Source organism: Lacerta agilis, chromosome 1 (genome assembly GCF_009819535.1).
Source record: "Lacerta agilis isolate rLacAgi1 chromosome 1, rLacAgi1.pri, whole genome shotgun sequence".
NCBI lineage: Eukaryota > Metazoa > Chordata > Lepidosauria > Squamata > Lacertidae > Lacerta > Lacerta agilis.
Genome location: NC_046312.1, coordinates 110961608 through 110980928, shown reverse-complemented (window position 1 = coordinate 110980928; position 19321 = coordinate 110961608). Strand labels below are relative to the sequence as shown.

Here is a 19321-nt window from a genome sequence, read left to right as displayed (position 1 = left end):
CAACCCGAGAGTCTGTTTAGCAGCCGCAGCTTTTGTAGCTGGAGTCAGTCCGTGCCCCACCCTCCCAGGCCAGGTGGAAAAAGGCCTGCAAGGCAGGGAGCAGGTCTCCCAGCTCATATGCTTTTGGATTTCCATCTTCTTTCCTCCTCCACTATCCCCCAATACATGTCTGTATTAAAATTAGCCTTTCAAAAGCTCAGATGTTATTCTGTGAATAGACCAGATTAATCTACAATCATGTTTCAAGAAGAAAGAGTTGCTGATAAAAATCACTTCTAAAAAACAAAACAAAAACCTTCTCATACTAATCAGTGACAAGTAAACATTATTGGAAATATTCCCAAATCACTTGAGAACTACAATTCAATTATTCAAGTGTGCATTAATGTTTCCATTTAACAGATTAAGTTTCGTTTCACAATCTACTTCTTTTTTCCAAGAATACAGACTTAGGAAAAACCAACTGCAGCACTATTATCGTAAAAACATAATCATTGCTCTACTGGAGAATATTACTATAAAATATTTTGTTAAAAAATAAAGGCAAGAAGGAGCCCAAATTATTGCCCATGTGCCTTTAAGGAAACAATAACACAATCCTGCTGTATGGATCCTTTAGAAAAATGGCACAGCTACAGCACACACACAAAATGTATTCTCAAAGAAACATGATATCTGAAAACCAGTGGTGTGTGAATGTTAAAGATGCAAGAGTCAATTACAGCAAATATAATTGGTTCCCAATTAAAGCACTTAGTTATTTTCATGACGGTAGATATTTACCAAGCCACTGACATCCTGCAGAAAAATGTTTGCTGACAATCTATGTTTTAATCACCGTACTTAGGGAATCTGTCAGGAGAGGATCTTCCTGGATTAGGAGTTCATTTGATGCCACTACAGATTCCACTTACTCCTCTACAGAAGGAGTAACTGTGACTGAACAGTCACTTCCCCGTGCCGCTAATCATGACTTAAGAGAGTGGGAGCCCAAATGGTCAAACGCTCCATTACAGGAGCAAACGTTATACAGTATGGAATCTGGGTCTTATTTCCATTTGATTGCAATTTCCTGGAAAAATCAGTGGAAGGGCTCTTGAGAACAAGAAGCGGGCGATTTAATCACAAGTCCTACTTTTGCAGAAGATTGAACTCTGCAAGGTATTGGTTGTGTTTGTATCCCACTCTTCCTCCAAGGAACTCAGGGCAGCAAACAGGTCAGGCTGAGAGTGACCAGACCAAAGATACCCAAGGAGCAGATAATTTTCTTTGGTCACTGGTCAACACTCAAACCACTACACTCGATTTATAAAATTTATAGTTCACACCAACTGGTCCCTCGATCTGTAGTGATCCAGGAGCCAGGAGCAGTCAGCAGAGCAGCACTGCTGGCTTATATTGAAGGAAAACCCAAGTAGTTTAAGACAGTAACTTTGCAATGCATGGCACACTTAAATGGTAAACGCTCTGCATGCAGAAAGCCCCAGGTTCATTCTTGACATCTTCACTTTTCTTTCTTTTTGTAAAATATCATGTAGCCAAAACATTAACAGTTCCTGCCCTAGGCGTTCTAGTGGCCACAAACCATGCTCATTACCATGGATCAGAAAACTCCCTCAACCTCTCACTACCAAGGAAATATAATGAATAGAGAGAACCTACCTAAGTGAAGCTGAGATAAAAACCCTACATATACACCAAGCATTACCACTCCATCCTTCTCTCCAACTTTATTCTGTATACAACATTAACGTCTCACTTCAAATGTAAAAAATAAAGATTATACAACCTGAGAGACAAGGCATGCACTTTTGTAAACCAAGAAAATATTTCATAACTTATTTTTCTTAAAAAAAATAACTATAACAAGATGAAAACATATTTCCTAAAGTTTTGCAGCAAAATTATCGATTAGAAAGTAAAATCTTTTTTTAAAATAATAATTATGCAACACACAAACAGAAATCACTTGGTACGTTTGCTTTGGAAAGCCTGGTTTCAACCATACATCAAATTTTTCATTAGTGAAAAAGCCTTTAAAACCAAGTATGATCAAAACCTTCTAAGTTCAAAGGGACTTACTCCTAGGTAAATCTGCACAGGATTATACTTTGATCTTTCTGCAAACCCTCAACAAGTCATTCATATTTAAAATGAAAATCCTAACATGACTCAAACAGCAGCTGACCAAGAGAAAATCAGAGACTACTTCTAACAATTTACTTGAGGCTTAGTCAATAACTATCAGAAAGAGCAGAAGAAAGACTGTATATCAAGAACTTGATGCTTACCTTCCTCTGACAATATTTTCCTGAAGAAGCTCATGGATAATATTCTCAATATTTGAAACGTTCACCTTGTTGACGAGACCATTGATGGATTTCTTCAGCGCTTCCCAACTCATCCTTTGATATGCTAAACTGTTTTCAAAACAAATCATTGATAAAAATTAAGAGAACAAGAAAGGAATGTATTTGCTTATTCAGCTAGAATACCAAATACACAATAGCACTTTTCAGTTAGCGTATTGCAAGAACGGTGTGCAAAAATAAGTATCTACCTGCTCTTTTCACTTCAATTTTACAAGAGTAAATGATTTTCAGAATAGTTACACCACCGAATAGTGATGTCTTTTGCAATAATAAGAATAAGGAAACCAGGAAGAGACAACCAGGAAGGGCAACTTCTCCCATTTGCATCTCATCCCAGTGTGCCTCACACATATGGTTGGCATGTCCAGAACAAATCAGGGCTCCCAGCAGCTAGGATAGCTCAGTCGGTAGAGAATGAGACTCTTAACCTCAGGACTGTGGGTTCGAGCCCCACAAGGGGCAAAAGATTCCAGAGATGCAGGGGGTTGAACTAGATGACTCTCATGGTCCCTTCCAACTCAACATTCTGATTCTATTAATTCTGTTTAAACCTTTGGTTTTATTCTCATGTGATGAATGCCAGAATTGTATACTGTAGAACCTGAAGCATTTGTCATTTATTTCGTAACATTTCCACACCACTCAATTGTAATAAAACCTCAAAGCCATTTACAAAAATAATAAAACAATAACATATCAGCAAAAAATAGTTTCCGACAAACATTTAAAACACTCAATTTGTATCAACAATATGCAAAAACAAGATTAAAACACGTAACAGCTTCTATATGTCTGGATAGGCTTGACTAAACAAAAATATTTTTAGCAGGTACCAAAAAGTGAAGTCAAAAGTTCCAAAGAATGACCAATTTTGATACACACAGGTTTGTTTTTGGGTTATCTGAAACTCCCAAGGTGACTTCGAAATGAAGTTAAACTGTCTTAACATTTCACACTTCAGAGGCCAAAAAGGTCCCTCTCAGCAAACAACATATGTCTCTACCGCCACTCAGGCTAACTTGCAGCTGGGTTACCACCCTGCTCTCTCTGTACCCTCTTAAGGGCTGGATCGAAAGTTAGTCAGAAGGCAAAGGTATAGTCCAGTCAAAGGCAACTATGGGGTGGGCACTCATTTCGCTTTCAGGCTGAGGGAGCAGGTGTTTGTCCACAGGTCACGTGGCTAGCATGACTTAACCGCTTCTGGCGCAACAAAACACCGTGACAGAAACCAAAGCGCACAGAAATGTTGTTTACCTTCCCGCTGCAGTGGTACCTATTTATCTACTTGCACTTTGACGTGCTTTTGAACTGCTAGGTTGGCAGGAACTGGGACAGAGCAACAGGAGCTCACTCCATCGCAGGGATTCGAACCACCGACCTTCTGATCGGCAAGCCCAAGAGGCTCAGTGGGTTAGACCACAGCGCCACCAGCGTCAGAGTAGACTCACTGTAGTGAATGGGTCATTACTCATTTCAATGGGTGTGCTGAGCATGTCTGCAGCCAGCCTTGCCATCTCAGTTCTGTCTCTTCCCTCTAAGATGGCAGCTCCTGGTTAGCCAATTTCTACAAGGTTTTTGGGCAGGGCCGGTTCAAAATTACCCAGTCGACAGCTGAGCACTATCTTTATTAGGACCAACCAGAATGTCACAAAATTGTGGCAAACTTTTTAATTCTGAACTTTTCAATGGGCAAGATGTTACACAAAAGGGGTATGTGCGTATATGTGTGTCAGAGAGACAAGGAGGAAGTACTAACTCTTGTACTGTTTTGTTCTTCTCTCCACCTTTAAATAATATCTTGCCCAATACTATTCATCAGTTAAGCACAAATGTGAAATGCGTTCGTTTGACCCACCTATTTTTATCAGTGATTTGTGCTTGCATCATCCGAAGCTTGGCTGGAGGAATGTAGGCACCCCCAGTGCGGGTGAGAATTGGATCCAAATCCTCTTTCTTCTTCTTTGGAGGGGGTTCCTCATGGGAAAGAGAGCTCTGTGGTGTTGCTCTCTCAGCTGCATTTCTTCTGTCAGGCGAAGGGGATCTTCGGTACTTTCTCCAGTCAGACTCCCTCTCTCTTTCATACCTCTCTCTCCCGCTAATAGACAGAAAATTCCAAAGATTTATTAAGCACAGAAACAGCTGCCAATCACAGACATTAGTATGTAACATGCTGTAGCTTTGATTTTGCTTAAAAATCACGTTCGAGAACTGAAGCAACCGACTGCAACCTGAACATTTTAGTGTTTGTTTTTACCAGCTCCAGACATTCACCTTGATTCGGTGTATTTGTCTCCATAACGTCCCCTTTCGGAATGTTTTTGGTCAGATCTCCTGTAATCTGAATGACTTTTGCCTTGTGGTGACTGAGACCTTTGACGCTCCCTGTGCCTATGCAGAGATTGAGAGCAAAAGTTAGCAGCTATTTATAAACATAAAATCTCTTCCCCCCCCCATTGTTGTATCTGTGGACACCACACAGCTTTCGAAGCTAGGGGCTGGAGCCAGCACAAGGACTCCTGCTAGTGCAAAGGGTTTCCCAGCTGCTCTTCTCCCCTGCATGCCATCCTCAAACTAGTTCAAACTTACTCTCTCTCCAAAAATTATTTGCCTGTTGCGATACTGATCTTCGTTTTCATTGCTTAAAACAGAACACACATGATATTTATTCCCCAAAAGTCTGAAACCCAAATATTGCTATTGCTTTAATTAGGTTCAGAGCTATTATAATAATAGGAAAATACTTCTCCCCGCACCCATGTTGCTTTCTATCAAATGTTAACTACATTAACTCATCATTTAAAAAAATGTTTATACCTGTCTTCTGGAGAAGAACTTCTCTGGCGAGGATTGTAATCTTCCTTTCTTTCATAACTAGAACCGGACTTTAAATACAAAATAAATTAAGATATTTCAAGGATGAGAAGTACCAGCCAGGATGCAAAAAACAGTATTTGATTTATTTGTAACAGTCTTTTCAAACCCTCTTCTCTTAAAGATGCTTGGAGAAACAAAAACATTTCATTCATTAGGAGATGAAATATCAAATTATAGGTGCACAACTTATGTTGATGGGAGAGCATTCCAAAGTACTTGTCCCATTAAAGTAAAATCCTTAGTTTACATAGAAACTAAATGAATGTTTATACAACTTCCAGTCACTTAACAAAACTTTTCCAACTGCAGCTTCCTTGCACACCCCAGTAAAGCTGCTCCACACAACTGATGAATGCTCTGAAAGGGGATTTGCTGCCACAAAGGGTTTCAGTTTGAAAATTAAAAAAGCAACTCCTTCCATTATAAGCCAAAGCACTTTGCACTCAGATAGAGGGTTGCTTGGATTCTAGCCACTGTATTTTCTTAAAAAGTGGTGCAATGCAGGACACAGGAACTCCAGCTGTGCTGCCACCATCATTTTATGCAAGCTGTTTTTGTATATCACCAAAGGACAGCATCCAGCAAAGTAGTTTCTCAGAACAGATTTAGGGGGTGCACATGGCGTGGAGAGGGAAGAGTGATTCTGTTGCACAGTCAGAAGTCCTTGAAGGAACAGAACTACTTCATTGAGTAGTCCCTATTCCCCTTCACACCCAGGTATTTGTCAGTATTTGATATCAACTCGATTCTCACAATTCACTAAGTCCCAAACAGAAAAGACAGCATCCAACTGAGAAAACGAATGCTTTAACGGAACAGGGGAGAAAGGCCATTATTTGTGAAACCCTCTTACCCCTGTATCTAGATACCATCTTTAGGATTCTGTTTTCCACAAAATGCCACATCCATATTAGACATGAAAATGCCATTTTTATATTACAGAAAGAGCGAAAAAGAGATAAGACATTTAATGGCTAGCTTTTGTTCATATGATACATTCTTTCATAGGCTCAAACTGTTTCACTTATGCCTGCTTACCTACAGAGTGTTGGGGAAAATATTCACACCACTATGTGTGAAAGTAGAATGTGTATTGATCGCATATACATGTAGCTCTTATACGAGGAAAGAATCACAGCTCATTCGCAAAGCACATGCTTTGGATGCAAAAGGTCCCCCAGGTTCAATTCTGGTATCCATGTTGGGTTGAGAAAGCTGCCAATCAACATGAACAATTCTTTACCGCATGTTCTGACCTGGTACAGAACAGCTTCCCATATTTTACATGGAAGCTAAGGGCCAATACAGTGGTAGCTCAGGTTACAGACGCTTCAGGTTACAGACTCCGCTAACCCAGAAACATTACCTCGGGTTAAGAAATTTGCTTCAGGATGAGAACAGAAATTGTGTGGCAGTGGCGCAGCAGCAGCGGGAGGCCCCATTAGCTAAAGTGGTACCTCAGGTTAAGAACAGTTTCAGGTTAAGAACGGACCTCCAGAACGAATTACGTTCTTAGCCCAAGGTACCACTGTACTGTATATGCAGCTACTATGGTTCCTCTGCCATCTATCTCTGGAAAGCAGGAGTTACCATCACCAGGTAAAAAGTTAAAGGTAAAGGACCCTGGACAGTTAAGTCCAGTTGAATTTGACTATGAGGTGCGGCACTCATCTCGCTTCAGACAGAGGGAGCTGGTGTGTGTCCACAGACAGCTTTCCAGATCATGTGGCCAGCATGACTAAACTGCTTCTGGCGCAATGGAATACCATGACGGAAAACAGAGTGCACAGAAATGTCGTTTACCTTCCCGCCACAGCGATACCTATTTATCTACTTGCACTGGTGTGCCTTTGAAGTGCTAGGTTGGCAGAAGCTGGGACAGCAATGGGAGGTCATCTCATCACATGGATTTGAATAGCAAGCCCAAGAAGCTCAGTGGTTTAGACCACAGCACCACCATGCAGACTAGGTGATGTGGACTCACTGTCTTGTCTGAGAATGCCCCCAAATCCTGGAGCCACCACAGAGCATACTCTTTAAAATACTTACATTTATCTGTGCTACTCCACTCTTCATTTTTTCTGTCAATCCACTTCAAGCTCTGAATTACTAATGTCAATGTACAAAAATCAATATGGGGAAATCCTGCTATTCTTCCAGCAAAAATAGCTCATCTAGAAAGGAGAAAAAAGACGAGACTTTCTGAAATTGCTAAAGAGCATTTTGAAAATAAAGCAGACCTAAGCAAGCTAGTATTTCTACTAACAAAAATTAAATCACCTGGTTTGTACAACAAATGAATTTGGTTAGTGTCTTTTTGAAGCTAGTACAGTACCATCACTTTGCAGAGTTTTGTAAGTTAAGTATCTGAACAATTATCCTTTGTAATTAACCTACAGGGAAGTAAGACAACAAATATGCAGATGACACCACTTGTCAGCCACCATCGCTATATGCTACAGGTATCTCTAAAACAGGGCGGTTGTTAACATCATGACTAGAACTAAAGCTGTACTTCTTTGGTCCGTTTACAAGCCGCCCTTCCGTGCAAAAAAAAAGAAAAAAAGCCTAGGGCAACATACAGCCTGAAATAACAAGTGCAATAAAACATTAATTTGTTTTTTGTTGATCAAGTGGCACATAGATCCTGAAAAAGAATAAGCAGCTGCAAAAGCCTCCAGTAAAATCAGTAAAGTTATACAAAACTCTAGGTTTCCTGAGGTGGGGCTGGTGGTGACATGTGGAAATACAAAGGTGTGTGCCTCAAGGGGGGGGACCCATAACCCCCCAGATGCTGGCAGGCCACCAAACCCCACCAGCCCCAAAAGGGGAGATGGGGGGGGGAGTGCGAGCCCGCCAGCAAGGGGAGCACGAGTTGGCAGCTGCTTTTTGCTCTTGAAGGAAGGGAGAGAAGCCGGCTGACACAACCCCACAGGGCATTGTGGCAGGGCGACAAGACAGCCAGCCAGCTGACAATCCCCACAAGGGGCCAGGACCCGGCCTCGTTGGGCACGTTCACGTGAGAACGCGCGCCCACACGCGTGTCGGGAGCCGTAGAAGAGCCGCCCCGCCAGGAGTCAGAGGAGAAGCGAAGGAGTCGGCCTTCCGCCCTTACCCAATCGAAGGCCAGGAAGAGCAGCGGCCGAGAGGAACGCGCCACCCTCCCCTGCCCCCCCCCCGCCGTTCCCGCGATAAATCGGAGGAAGGGGGAAAGAACCGAGCAGAACCGAAGATTCTAAGGGGAGGGGTGTGAGAGGAGAAGTCTATGCTCCCTCCCGCCCCGCTCCCCTTCCTTAAAACTTACCTCTGCCTCACGGGGTCCGCCATAACATGCGCCCATATATGGCCACGACGTCACTTCCGCTGCCTCGCAGGCCTGGTCCGAGACGAGACTTCCGGGCGCGCGGGTGAGGCGGGGAGGAGCCGTTGGGCTTCTTTCTCCTGCTCTCGGGATATCTATCTATCTATATATCTATCTATGAATGAATGTTTAGTTAGAGCGGTACCCATTTTATGAGGCGATATTCCGGCCCCGCGCGGGAGCCTTTGGGAAGGGGGAGGAGGCGGGCGCTGACGTCACCAAGTCGGCTGTTAACAGCGAAGGTGGATCTTTTCCAGCGGCTCTTAATGAAGCTACAGTTCCCGGCATCCTTTGCGGGCGGCGTCGGCCACGCTTCCCAGCATTCCTTGGGGCGTTCCACCTGTCGAGTTGTACGAATCCTCGAGGGTACCATTGTGCCCACAGGTGTGGCAACCCCCATTATATGTTCAACAGGGCTTATTCTCATTTAAGCGTCAATTCCCATTGAAGTAGAAATAGAATTGCAGTGGTAGCAGCCTGTGACTTTTGCTGAACGTCTCAGCCTGCCTCACAGAGATGATGTTAAACATGGCAAGCGCTGGGCTACAAAAGGATGTTAAGTCATTGTAACGACTTTATTTTTGTTCCATTTATATTTCATATTTTCAAGTAAAAAAAGAAAGGTTGCCATCTTAACGTTTTGCAACCAGACTCGACGGGAGGGGGAAGGACCCGTAGCTCAAAAAGCCCCACATCTAACCTGAAATGCAGATAATAATCAAAAGAAATAAGAATGATATTAAAAGAACGATAACTGTATGTCCTTTCAGTGAGCTGTTTTTCAAACAACTCTTGTCTGTGCTGAATATGCTAGGGTTGCTAATTAGCATTTTTATTTAAACACAGTGAGATGTTGATGAAATTGTCCCAATTCAACAGTCTGTCGGAAGCACTTTTAACACCTATCTCATAGGAGAAAATATAACAACCGTCTGCTTAGATGCTATAGCTGTAACCCATTTTGCTGATGAAGCAGCACGCTCTTTCACTGCAAGAATGCTACCCTTTGCATTTTCTTTCTGAAAGGTGAGACCAAATGTGCTGTGGGTATATACAGAAAGCATCTGTAGAAACAATCTATAGAAATCTGACTTAGGAGAAAGATTCATTTGCAAAATTATTTTGTGACAGCAGAATGCATAAATGTGCCTTTCCTTTAATTGTATTTCTCTGACTTCATATCACTTTACTAGTACAACCCCAGTTCACTTTACTGAAGTCAGCAGTGGCAAAACATTTCCCAGCACCTAGAAATGTACAAGTCTTGCTTACCCACATAGTTTAATAAGCTCTGGATTTGTTTTTCTAAAACCTACACAAAAATTCTGCTCAGTCATAGCAACTGACCTTTCAAGGACAAATCAAGGATGAAAGCTGAAAGCCACCATCCCCACTTTTGCTATTTGCTAAAGGTCCTATTATTTCTGCTGTATTTTGTACTGTTTTACTATGTAAAAACGTACCTCCGTTTATTTTAAAAATCAAAAGGGTGTTTCTTCTTCAGGCTGAAAAATATACTAGAAAAATATAGTGGGTGGTATTCAGCAAAATATTTGTGTGAGCAGAATGATGTGTTCCCCACATCCCCAAATCTGCTCCAGAGGGTTGGGGGAATCCCCAGGACAGATTTAGGGTGATGTGGAGTGAGGAGAGCAGGTAAATACTCCATTATGCAAGCAGAAATCTTTCTGCTTGCACAATGCAAGGTCTACTTAGCTCTGCTTTGTATAAAACCTAATTATTCCACAATATGCTATGGATAATTAAAAATATATCTCAGCACCTGCATTTTGACAAATGGCAAGATGTGCACCGTATGGTGCCATATTAGTCAGATGCACACTCTGAGATCAGGGATGGGGAACCTGTGACCATAAGCTACAACCAACAGATCCAGTTTTTATTGATTGCGGGATGGGAGTCCAACAATATGTAGAGGACCACAAGCTCCCCATCGCTGATTTAGATGTTTGTGTGCTTGAGACAAGGTGTATTTGTCTTGAATCTCAATTTGAGGAAAAAGGTGCGATATAATGTAAATTAATAAATCAACTTCTTAGTATGGGGATGGCCATCTGCATGTTGTATGTTTCGATCAACTGTATAACCTGGTAGTTATTCATAACTAAATTTACATTTTTTTCTGACATGTTTTATTCTTGATAAAATTGGTACCTGCTCATGACTTCCTGTGGACAGAGTAAGCTTTTTTTAATTTACAGTGTCAACCATTTATATAAGTGTTAGCTGAATAATGCTCTGTCTTTTAATGAATCTAAGAATTAATCCCATAAATTTAAGTATATATATTTCTGAAACTTTAATACAGTTGCTTTTCTTCATTCTCTGAAAGATGTGTAAAATAAAGTGCAGCAAAATAAAATGAAGTAAGGATTGTTCTCTTAATTACAGTCTAACTAGCTTTAGCTGGGAGGCAAATAATTAGATCCTGGTTTTAGAATATGGATGTGGTCAAAGCTAATATTCTTTATTTATAGTCTACTGTTCTACTTGAAGACCTTTAAAATGGCTTGCAGTATTAAAAAAAACTCAATGCTGCTCATTTAACTAGCCATGTTGACAACTCCATTATCTAGTGTCCAGATGAGAGCATTTGCCTACCACTTACCTATGGTAGGTGACCTTAGCCTGCAAGGCAACCAGGGAAGCTGGAGCTCTCCGTGTGCTACACTGGGCCTTGAGCTTCAGTCGTTTTCAGTGAGATGGTGTTTCAGAAGGAACAGGAAGCGCAAGTGTATTGTGCTTCCTGTTCCTCTGCACCTCCATCTTGATTTATATAGAAGTGTCATAGGAGATGACCTTATTCCAGGTATGGGGAACATGTGATAATTTTGTTACAGACAAAATAAAGATCCAGAGGAACAGTAAGCTCAATACACTTGCTGCTTGGATTTTCTACAATGTTGCCAAGTCCAGTGCTGCGCTTTTTTGATATGAAAACAGTGTGCTATGATGTATGATACATGCTTCTTCAGGGGATAACAGAAATGCATTAATATAGAATTTGCCATGTTAACCTATTTAAATCATGTTGTATTAACATGAGTTTGGCCCTACCACCTGGTACTGTGTCACGTCAAATCAAATATTCTGACAGAAGGACATAATTTTACTCAGCCAAGCCAGATGTTTTCGGAACAGATTGAAAGGCAAACACCATTCTGTAACATAAAATGTACCATTCTGCTAGTTTGTGTCTTGGTTTTTAACTGTGATGCTTTAAGTAAGTTTACTTTAAATAAATTTGAAATGAAACAAAATGACTTTGCTCGTCCTTAATGAAACATCAGGTCACTCCCACAGGCTGGTGGAGCTGCAGTTACATGGTTAATGGCCTACTTTTGAAATGGTGCCCTGGAATTAAAACAGGTTCCCATCTTATCTTCTATCCTTTGTGTCATTTAATCCCAATGTTTCTGACATTTCTGCTGATTTTATACCAGAGTAGTTCTGACTTATCAGGATAATGCCCTCACCCCTGATTTATGCTGATGCAATTGAAGGAGGAATTGACTAGTGCATTTTTAAAAGGAAGAGAGTGCTTCTGTGCAATTTTAAAATAGCATTGGCTGGCTGAATAACAACCTTCTATTCTAGCAGGGAAGTTACAGCTCTGCATCTGTGAAATGGGAAGTCGCAGAGGGCAGTGACTGAGAGTTACAGATAAAGACTGTAAATGAATAAACAAATATCAGTAATTCTGCATAATGGGTTCAGTTTTGTTGAATTAAATGGGAGCTTATGAGCAAGCAGTGATGAGGCATAAAGGTCTCGTGTGATAGTGTAAGAAGACCACTGGTCAGTCTCTACCAAGTATTGTGATGATGACAATGCTGCAGGAGAAATGGTTGTATTGTACCGGTGCTTATGTAAGGGGGCTTGTTCTGCTTTGGTGAGGGCAGTCATGGACCCCTTTGCAGCAGCAACTTAAGCATTAGAACAATCCAGGTTTGTCTGTTCCAGTTTAGCACTGTACCTTTGTTTGGGATGAATACTGACTGTCCAGCTTATAGGGTGTTCAGTGAGCCAGATTTGCATGAGGCAACCTCGAGATACTGTATTTGAGTAGAGCCAGTGCAGTTTGGTGGGTCCTGCATCCCTGAGAATTTAGGAACTTGGAGGATGAACAATGTAAGGTAATAACAATGGTTATAGCTGGTGCTTGGTGACCTACTTGCAAATGATAATTTATTTTTCTTTCTTTCTAGATAACTCATGGTAAAGCTAATTATAGCTACTTATGCTTCCTTCCCATTGACTAACCTCATCAGTGCCTGGATTGAAAACCCTGTATAAACTGTAATCAGTTCTTGAAAGAAAGATTCACAATCAGTCATAGGGCTACTGTTATGTCCTCATGGTTTTTTCATGAGATTGTTTGTTCCTTTTTTCTCTGACGTTGGATTGGGCAGCTGGGTAACACTGTATGTTTCTCTCTCACCCACACACCAAGCAGGAAATCCTTATTGGGAAATGAAATTGCTTCACTGATGGCCATATGGCCTTATATCTGTGGACACCTGTTCGCAGAATGGGGCAAGAAAAAGGAATATTTCTTGCAGAGCAATTTTGGAGAATTCTAAACATTATCTGCATTTGCTGCCTTTAAACTGGGGAGCATTGCACTATGGAGATGAGCATGAAGATTCAGGTAAAGGCAGTTAACCCTTTTTGTTCTCTAGCCTCACATGACGGTCTAGTTAATGTTCTGTCTGTTTTGATGATTTACTTGGTGACTTGGAGTTAAATGTTTTGACAGCTGAAATATTACATGATCAATGAGGGCGGAGGAAGTAATATTTTTGACGCAACACAGCTGTTTTCAGATTTGGATGAGCTTGCCTCAGTTCAAGAGAAATCCAAGCTGATAGTTTGAGCCCAAATCATGTCAGGACGGTGAAGGTTGCACTTAAGGTTTTACCAACTAGAATTGAAATAGCTGTGTTTTCTTCTGGGATGGGCATATAGAATGGGGAGAACTTTACTTGTTGGCTTTCTGCTCATTCTGTCCTGCCAGGAATCAAAGAATTGTAGAGTTGAAAAGGAACCATGAGGGCCATCTAGTTCAATCCCCTGTAGTACAGGAATATTTTGCCCAACGTGGGGCTCAAACCTACAACCCTGACAAGTTGGCTACCAGACCTGCTCCCCACAAATCAGATGTCTGCAAAGCACTCTCAGCTGTGTCATGTCTGTTCCCTGTTTGTATATTCATTCACTTCCAAAAGACCCTGCTGTACAGTCTGAAATCAAAGCTACAGAGGATAAGGCTATGAATGGCTACCAGTCATTGATGGCATATACCGGTATATTGCCTCTGAATGCCAGTGGCTGGGGAACACAAGCTGGGCAGCACATTGGTAGATCTCTATTGCTTGTAGAAGGCCTGAAGCTCAGAGGAGGTGCTGCTGGTCAGTGTAGACAGTACTGAGCTAGATGGATCAGTGGTTTGACTCATTAGAAATCAGCATCTTACATCACTATATGCCATTGTGGTTGGCCATTGTGGGAACAGAATGCTGGACTAGATGGGTCTTTGGTTTGATCCAGCAGGGAGTCGAACAGGACCATTAAAATTCACTGCAAAGTGCAGATTTCTAAAGTGGTCTGCCTTGTCTCCAATCAGTGCCTATAATTTATTTGATTCTGCATCTTGATTGCCACTGAAGCTCAAGCAATTTTCCCACTACTTCAGAGACATTATAGATTATGCTTTTCATCTGCCCTTGCAAAGAAATTGCACAGAACATGGAAAAAAACAAACAACAAATCCCACCACGGATTCTCAGAAGTTTAGCGAGAATGTTTTAAAAGAGTATTCTTTCAAATGAGGTTTAAAAGGTGATTAAAAGTAATCTCTGTCTCCCCCCTCAAAAAAACTTTAAAGAGTAAACAATATATGTAGAAGAGGGGTAACCCATAGATATTTCCTATTTTTATGTAATGAGTTCTGGTATTACTTTTCATTGCCTAGGAATGATATCATCCAAAAGTTTGTTTATAAATATAAATAAATAATTTTTTATTTATACTCCGCCCTTCCCGGTTTAAAAACTGGGCTCAGGGCAGCTAACAGCAAATATAAAACATTGGTTAAAATGTGACTTAAAAACAGCATAAAACAGCATAGAATTAAAAAAATTCAGGGGTTATTTTTGGAAGAAGAAAAAAACCCCAGTCAGTAGACATCGAATGATCACCAGGGCTAACTGGCCAAGTTGGTTCTACTAGGGCCAGCAAGGAGACCAGGGTAGAATTTAAATGTGGGGCACCAGAAAGGGTTTCTTCATAGAAGAGGAAAGGGAAAAGAGGACCTGGCTAATTCAAATTGAAGGCAAGGCAGAATAGCTCTGCCTTACAGGCCCTGCGGAAGATGATTAAGTCCTGCAGGGCCCTAGTCTTGTGGGACAGAGCATTCCACCAGATCAGAGCCGTCACTGAAAAAGCCCTGGCCCTGGTGGAGGACAGTCTGGCTTCCTTAGGGCCCGGGACCTTTAAGCTATTATTCATGGACCTTGGGGTCCTCTGCGGGACATACCAGGAGAGGTGGTCCCGTAAGTATAAGGGTCCTAGGCTGCATAGAGCTTTAAAGGTCAAAACCAACACCTTAAACCTGACCCTATACTCCACCGGGAGTCAGTGCAGTTCTTCCTAAATTGCTTTAAAAGATGAAATATAATTTCAAGCTTCCTTACAGGCACATATGCAAGCACCCAGGACAGATTGGATATTTGTCAGTTCCTTTATTCAGAGTAGCATGAGCAACTCTAGGGATGCAGCCGCATGGAAGAAATAGATCATGCTTGACCTGGTGCACTGCTTTCTGTGCCTGCACACAAAAATTCAACAATGGTTCAGTTTTCAGTGGTCAAAGAAGCAATACAGAATGATAAGATACGTTGGTATGGATATTTCCAAATATGAAATATAGTATTAAGATTTATAAGGGAGATTGAAAATATAATCATAAAGAAAGGCAAACATCAATTATCTATGATATATAACCTCTTGCTAAAGTATGATAGTGAACAGGAACAAGTAAAATAATACATGATAAGGAGGGCTCAGGACATAGGGAACAACACAAAACATGGACGTGCAGGAGAAATGATAGAAAAAGCACCACAAATCGTTGCTGAACACAGACGTAAGATATTGTTTCAAAGCTATGATACAGTGGCACCTGACTCCTGTAATTATTGGTGTATTAAGTTAATTGTATTCAAAAATATGCAAAAACAGAACATATTGCCACGTTGTCTACATAGAATCATAGAATTGTAGAGCAAGAAGGGACCGTAAGGGCCATCTAATTCCACCCCCTGCACTCTCAACTGAAGCACCAATGACAGATGTCCATCCACCCTCTGCTAAAAATCTCCAAGGAAGGAGAACTCACAAGCTCCCAAGGGAAACTGTCCCACTGTCGAACAGCTCTTGCCATCAGAAACTTCTTCCTGATGCTTAGTCAGATTCTTCTTCCTTGTAACTTGAATCCATTGGTTTGGGTCCTAGCCTCCAGAGCAGGAGAAAATAACCTTGCTCCATCTTTCATGTGACGGCCCTTGAGATATTTGATGATGGCTATTATATCTCTCAGTCTCCTCCTTACCAGGCTAAACATACCGAACTCCCTCAACCATTCCGCATAAGGCTTGTTTTCCAGACTCTAGATTATGTTGGCTGCCCTCCTCTGCACACATTCCAGAATGCCAATATCCTTAAATTTTGGTGTCCAGAACTGGACACAGTACTCTGGGTGTGGCCTGACCAAAGCAGAATAGAGCAGGACTGTGACTTTCCTTGATCTGGGCACTATACTTCTGTTGATTCAGCCTAGCAGAGCGTTAGCATTTTTTGCTGCTGCATCACACTGTTTACTCATGTTAAGCTTGTGGTCTACTAAGAACTCTAGATCCTTTTTAAATGTGCTACCCGCAAGTCAGGCATTCCCCAGTTTATATTTGTGCAGCTGGTTCTTCCTGCCTAAGTGTAGAAACTTACATTTTTCCTATTGAAATTTATTTTGTTAGTGTTTGCCCAGTTCCCCAAATACCGGAAGATGATTATTAGAATAATAACAAAAATATTGAAATATTAAGTTCCCTTAGAATCCAGTACTGATGCTGCTGAACTATATACCACCTATCATAAAGAAAACATCCTACCTCTAGCTGCAAGATTTTTAATGGATTGAAATGGGAAAGTTATATTACTCCCTTCTTGGAAAGAATAGCTTAATAAAGGTTAGGAATTGTGGGGGGGGGACATATCTAACAACAAGAATTGAAGTGATTCTATTACGTGATCCTTTCCACTCTTACCTGGGTCCAATCAAATACAGTTAGATTACTTATGAGTAAATATGACTAGAATGGCACTGCATGCCATTACTCTTTCTGCTCCAAAGTGCTCAAAGTACGGTAGCATTAAAAATACTAAATTACAAAAAACCCTACAAAACCCCCACCCCCAAAACCAAAGATAAATAAAGCTATAAAAGTTACTTTATAAAAAGGACAAATTAGCAGCATCCAATATGTAATCCAAAACCAGCAGCAGTATTTAATCAGTCAGTAACACACCTTTGCAAAGGCCTTCCTAAATTGAAATGTTTTGATCTGCTAGTAAGAAACAGGGAGGTGGCCAAATGGATCACTTTTTCTTGGCTGGTTGATGATGTGTTACTCAAGGCTCTTTGATATGTTACCACTTCAACGAAAGCTACTGATGAAAACCCTTTATGCATGACAGTGTGTGTTGGCATTGGAAAGGAGACTCTCCAGGCTGTTGGTAAAACTTGCAAATAACATTCCTCTCCCTCCTTGCTGGACTGTTGCTATGCAAAAGAAATTTTAATGGCCATGTGGGGCCTGAGTGTTTAATTTGGCCAAAATCTTGTGGCTTAACAAGCTTTCTGTCTTGAAGTTTTTCTAGAACAAAGGAAGATGCCGTATACTGAAGCAGATCACTGGTCCATCTAACCAAGTATTGCTGACACTGTCTGGCAATGGGTTTCCAGGGTATCGGGCAGGGGTCTCTCCCAGCCCTATCTAAGATGCTAGGCAGTGAACCAGGAATCTTTGTATGCTGTACTACTGAGTTATGGTTCTCCTTCAATTACTTGCCTAGACACCAGTCCAACACCCACACAGCCTCTCCTGATTCCAAGAGAAAAAGAGAAGATTTTTTTTATTTATTCCAGAGATCAATCCAGTAAATATGACTGGTCTTTGCTGTTGTTGCTTTCAGCCTACAAATGGTATGTAATTATGCCCCCCCCCATTTTCATTGAGTTTCCTTTACAATGAAATGAATGGGGTTGAACAAGTTAATGACAACATAATTTATGTAATTTTACAGCAGTGGACAGCGAGATGAATAGTTTTTGGAGGAAGTTGGACTGCAGTGGAATAGAAACAGTACTGTATGCAATTAATGCAGGGCTTAATGGAAAACAAATCTCCCTGCACATGCTTTGGCAAACTGAATAAAATACCCAGGTACTAAAAATAACTTTCACAAAGAAATCTTGTCAAAAGTTAAAAAGGTAACGGTAAAGGACCCCTGACAGTTAAGTCCAGTCACAGACGACTCTGAGGTTGCGGTGCTCATCTCGCTTTACAGGCTGAGGGAGCCGGCATTTGTCTGCAGACAGTTTTTCTGGGTCATGTGGCCAGCATGACTAAACTGCTTCTGGCGAAACCAGAGTAGCACATGGAAACGCTGTTTACCTTCCCACCGGAGTGGTACCTATTTATCTACTTGCATTTTTGACATGCTTAAGTTACTGGGGTTTCAATTATTGCATGTTTGCTCTTTCAAAACTCATTCATTCCAGTTTGAGCTCCATACCATACATTTTGCAGTGCATTTTTATAGCCTGAGCATAGCTTTTACTGTCTCTGCAAAAAGTACAAAATTCCTTCCTTTTTAGTCCCCATGCAGAATGAAGAAAAATTTTAAGTAAGCCTTTGGCAACATTTATGAACAAAATTAAGATCAGGTTAGAAATAAATCAGCTTTATGTCTGAAGTCTCAGTGGAGCTTTCAGGGCGAAACGATGATTCAGCCAATAAAACTAGTTTAAGGCAAGGGCAGCTCGTTTCTGTAATTAACAAAAGGCCTGAAAAAAGGAAAGGAAAGGAAATAATGCCAAGGCTGGAGGTTCATATAAGGGCTAAGTCTTAGATCAAGAACTTAGATCTTAAAGAGTTTATGCTGTGTAATGTTAGAAGCAAAACAAGATCTGGGCTCTTACATTTGTTTCTTTTTTATGTAGAACATTTTGAAGGTGCGTATGTTATCTTTGGCTCAACCCTCAGGCAAAAGCAAGTCGTCTGCTTGATGGGAATGCCTCTATACTATTCCAAGCAAAATTCAATCTACCTCTATAGAGGTACCTCTATTGCTGCATTTAGCACCTGCCCTTTCTAAAAAGGAGCTCCAAGCAGCATACCGAAACAGCTACAGAGGTGGAACTGGATTGGGCACTGTTTAGAACCCATGGCTGTTCATTTCTTATATCAGTAACTGGTAGGGTAGGCATTGCACGTAGCATCAGATAGGTGGCTCTCTCTGCAAGCATTTTAGTACTGGCAAAATTCTTGCTTCAAAATTTAAATTCCATGCAATTTTATTTTACCAGTAGCTACTGCCATAGGCTTTAATGGAGGCAGGAAAACCATAATAA

General features: G+C 41.1%; 1 protein-coding gene across 3 annotated transcripts in view; it reads right to left on the bottom strand.

Annotated features, from left to right (window-relative positions):
• Window positions 1-8675, bottom strand: part of CWC22 (CWC22 spliceosome associated protein homolog) — a 34114-nt gene extending 25439 nt beyond the window's left edge. Inside the window, exons 1-6 of one of the 3 annotated variants that reach the window (XM_033167106.1) lie at window positions 8551-8675; window positions 7296-7420; window positions 5187-5254; window positions 4644-4760; window positions 4228-4467; window positions 2292-2420 (exon numbers count right to left, since the gene is read on the bottom strand). In XM_033167106.1, the coding sequence (XP_033022997.1) occupies window positions 2292-2420; window positions 4228-4467; window positions 4644-4760; window positions 5187-5254; window positions 7296-7322 (581 nt within the window). In that variant the 5' untranslated portion in view covers window positions 7323-7420; window positions 8551-8675. Of the gene's footprint in view, window positions 1-2291; window positions 2421-4227; window positions 4468-4643; window positions 4761-5186; window positions 5255-7295; window positions 7421-7526; window positions 7549-8361; window positions 8398-8550 lie in introns of those variants that run through there. The other 2 variants (XM_033167116.1, XM_033167125.1) reach the window with 2 other exon arrangements.
• Between the last annotated feature and the right edge of the window lie 10646 nt (window positions 8676-19321).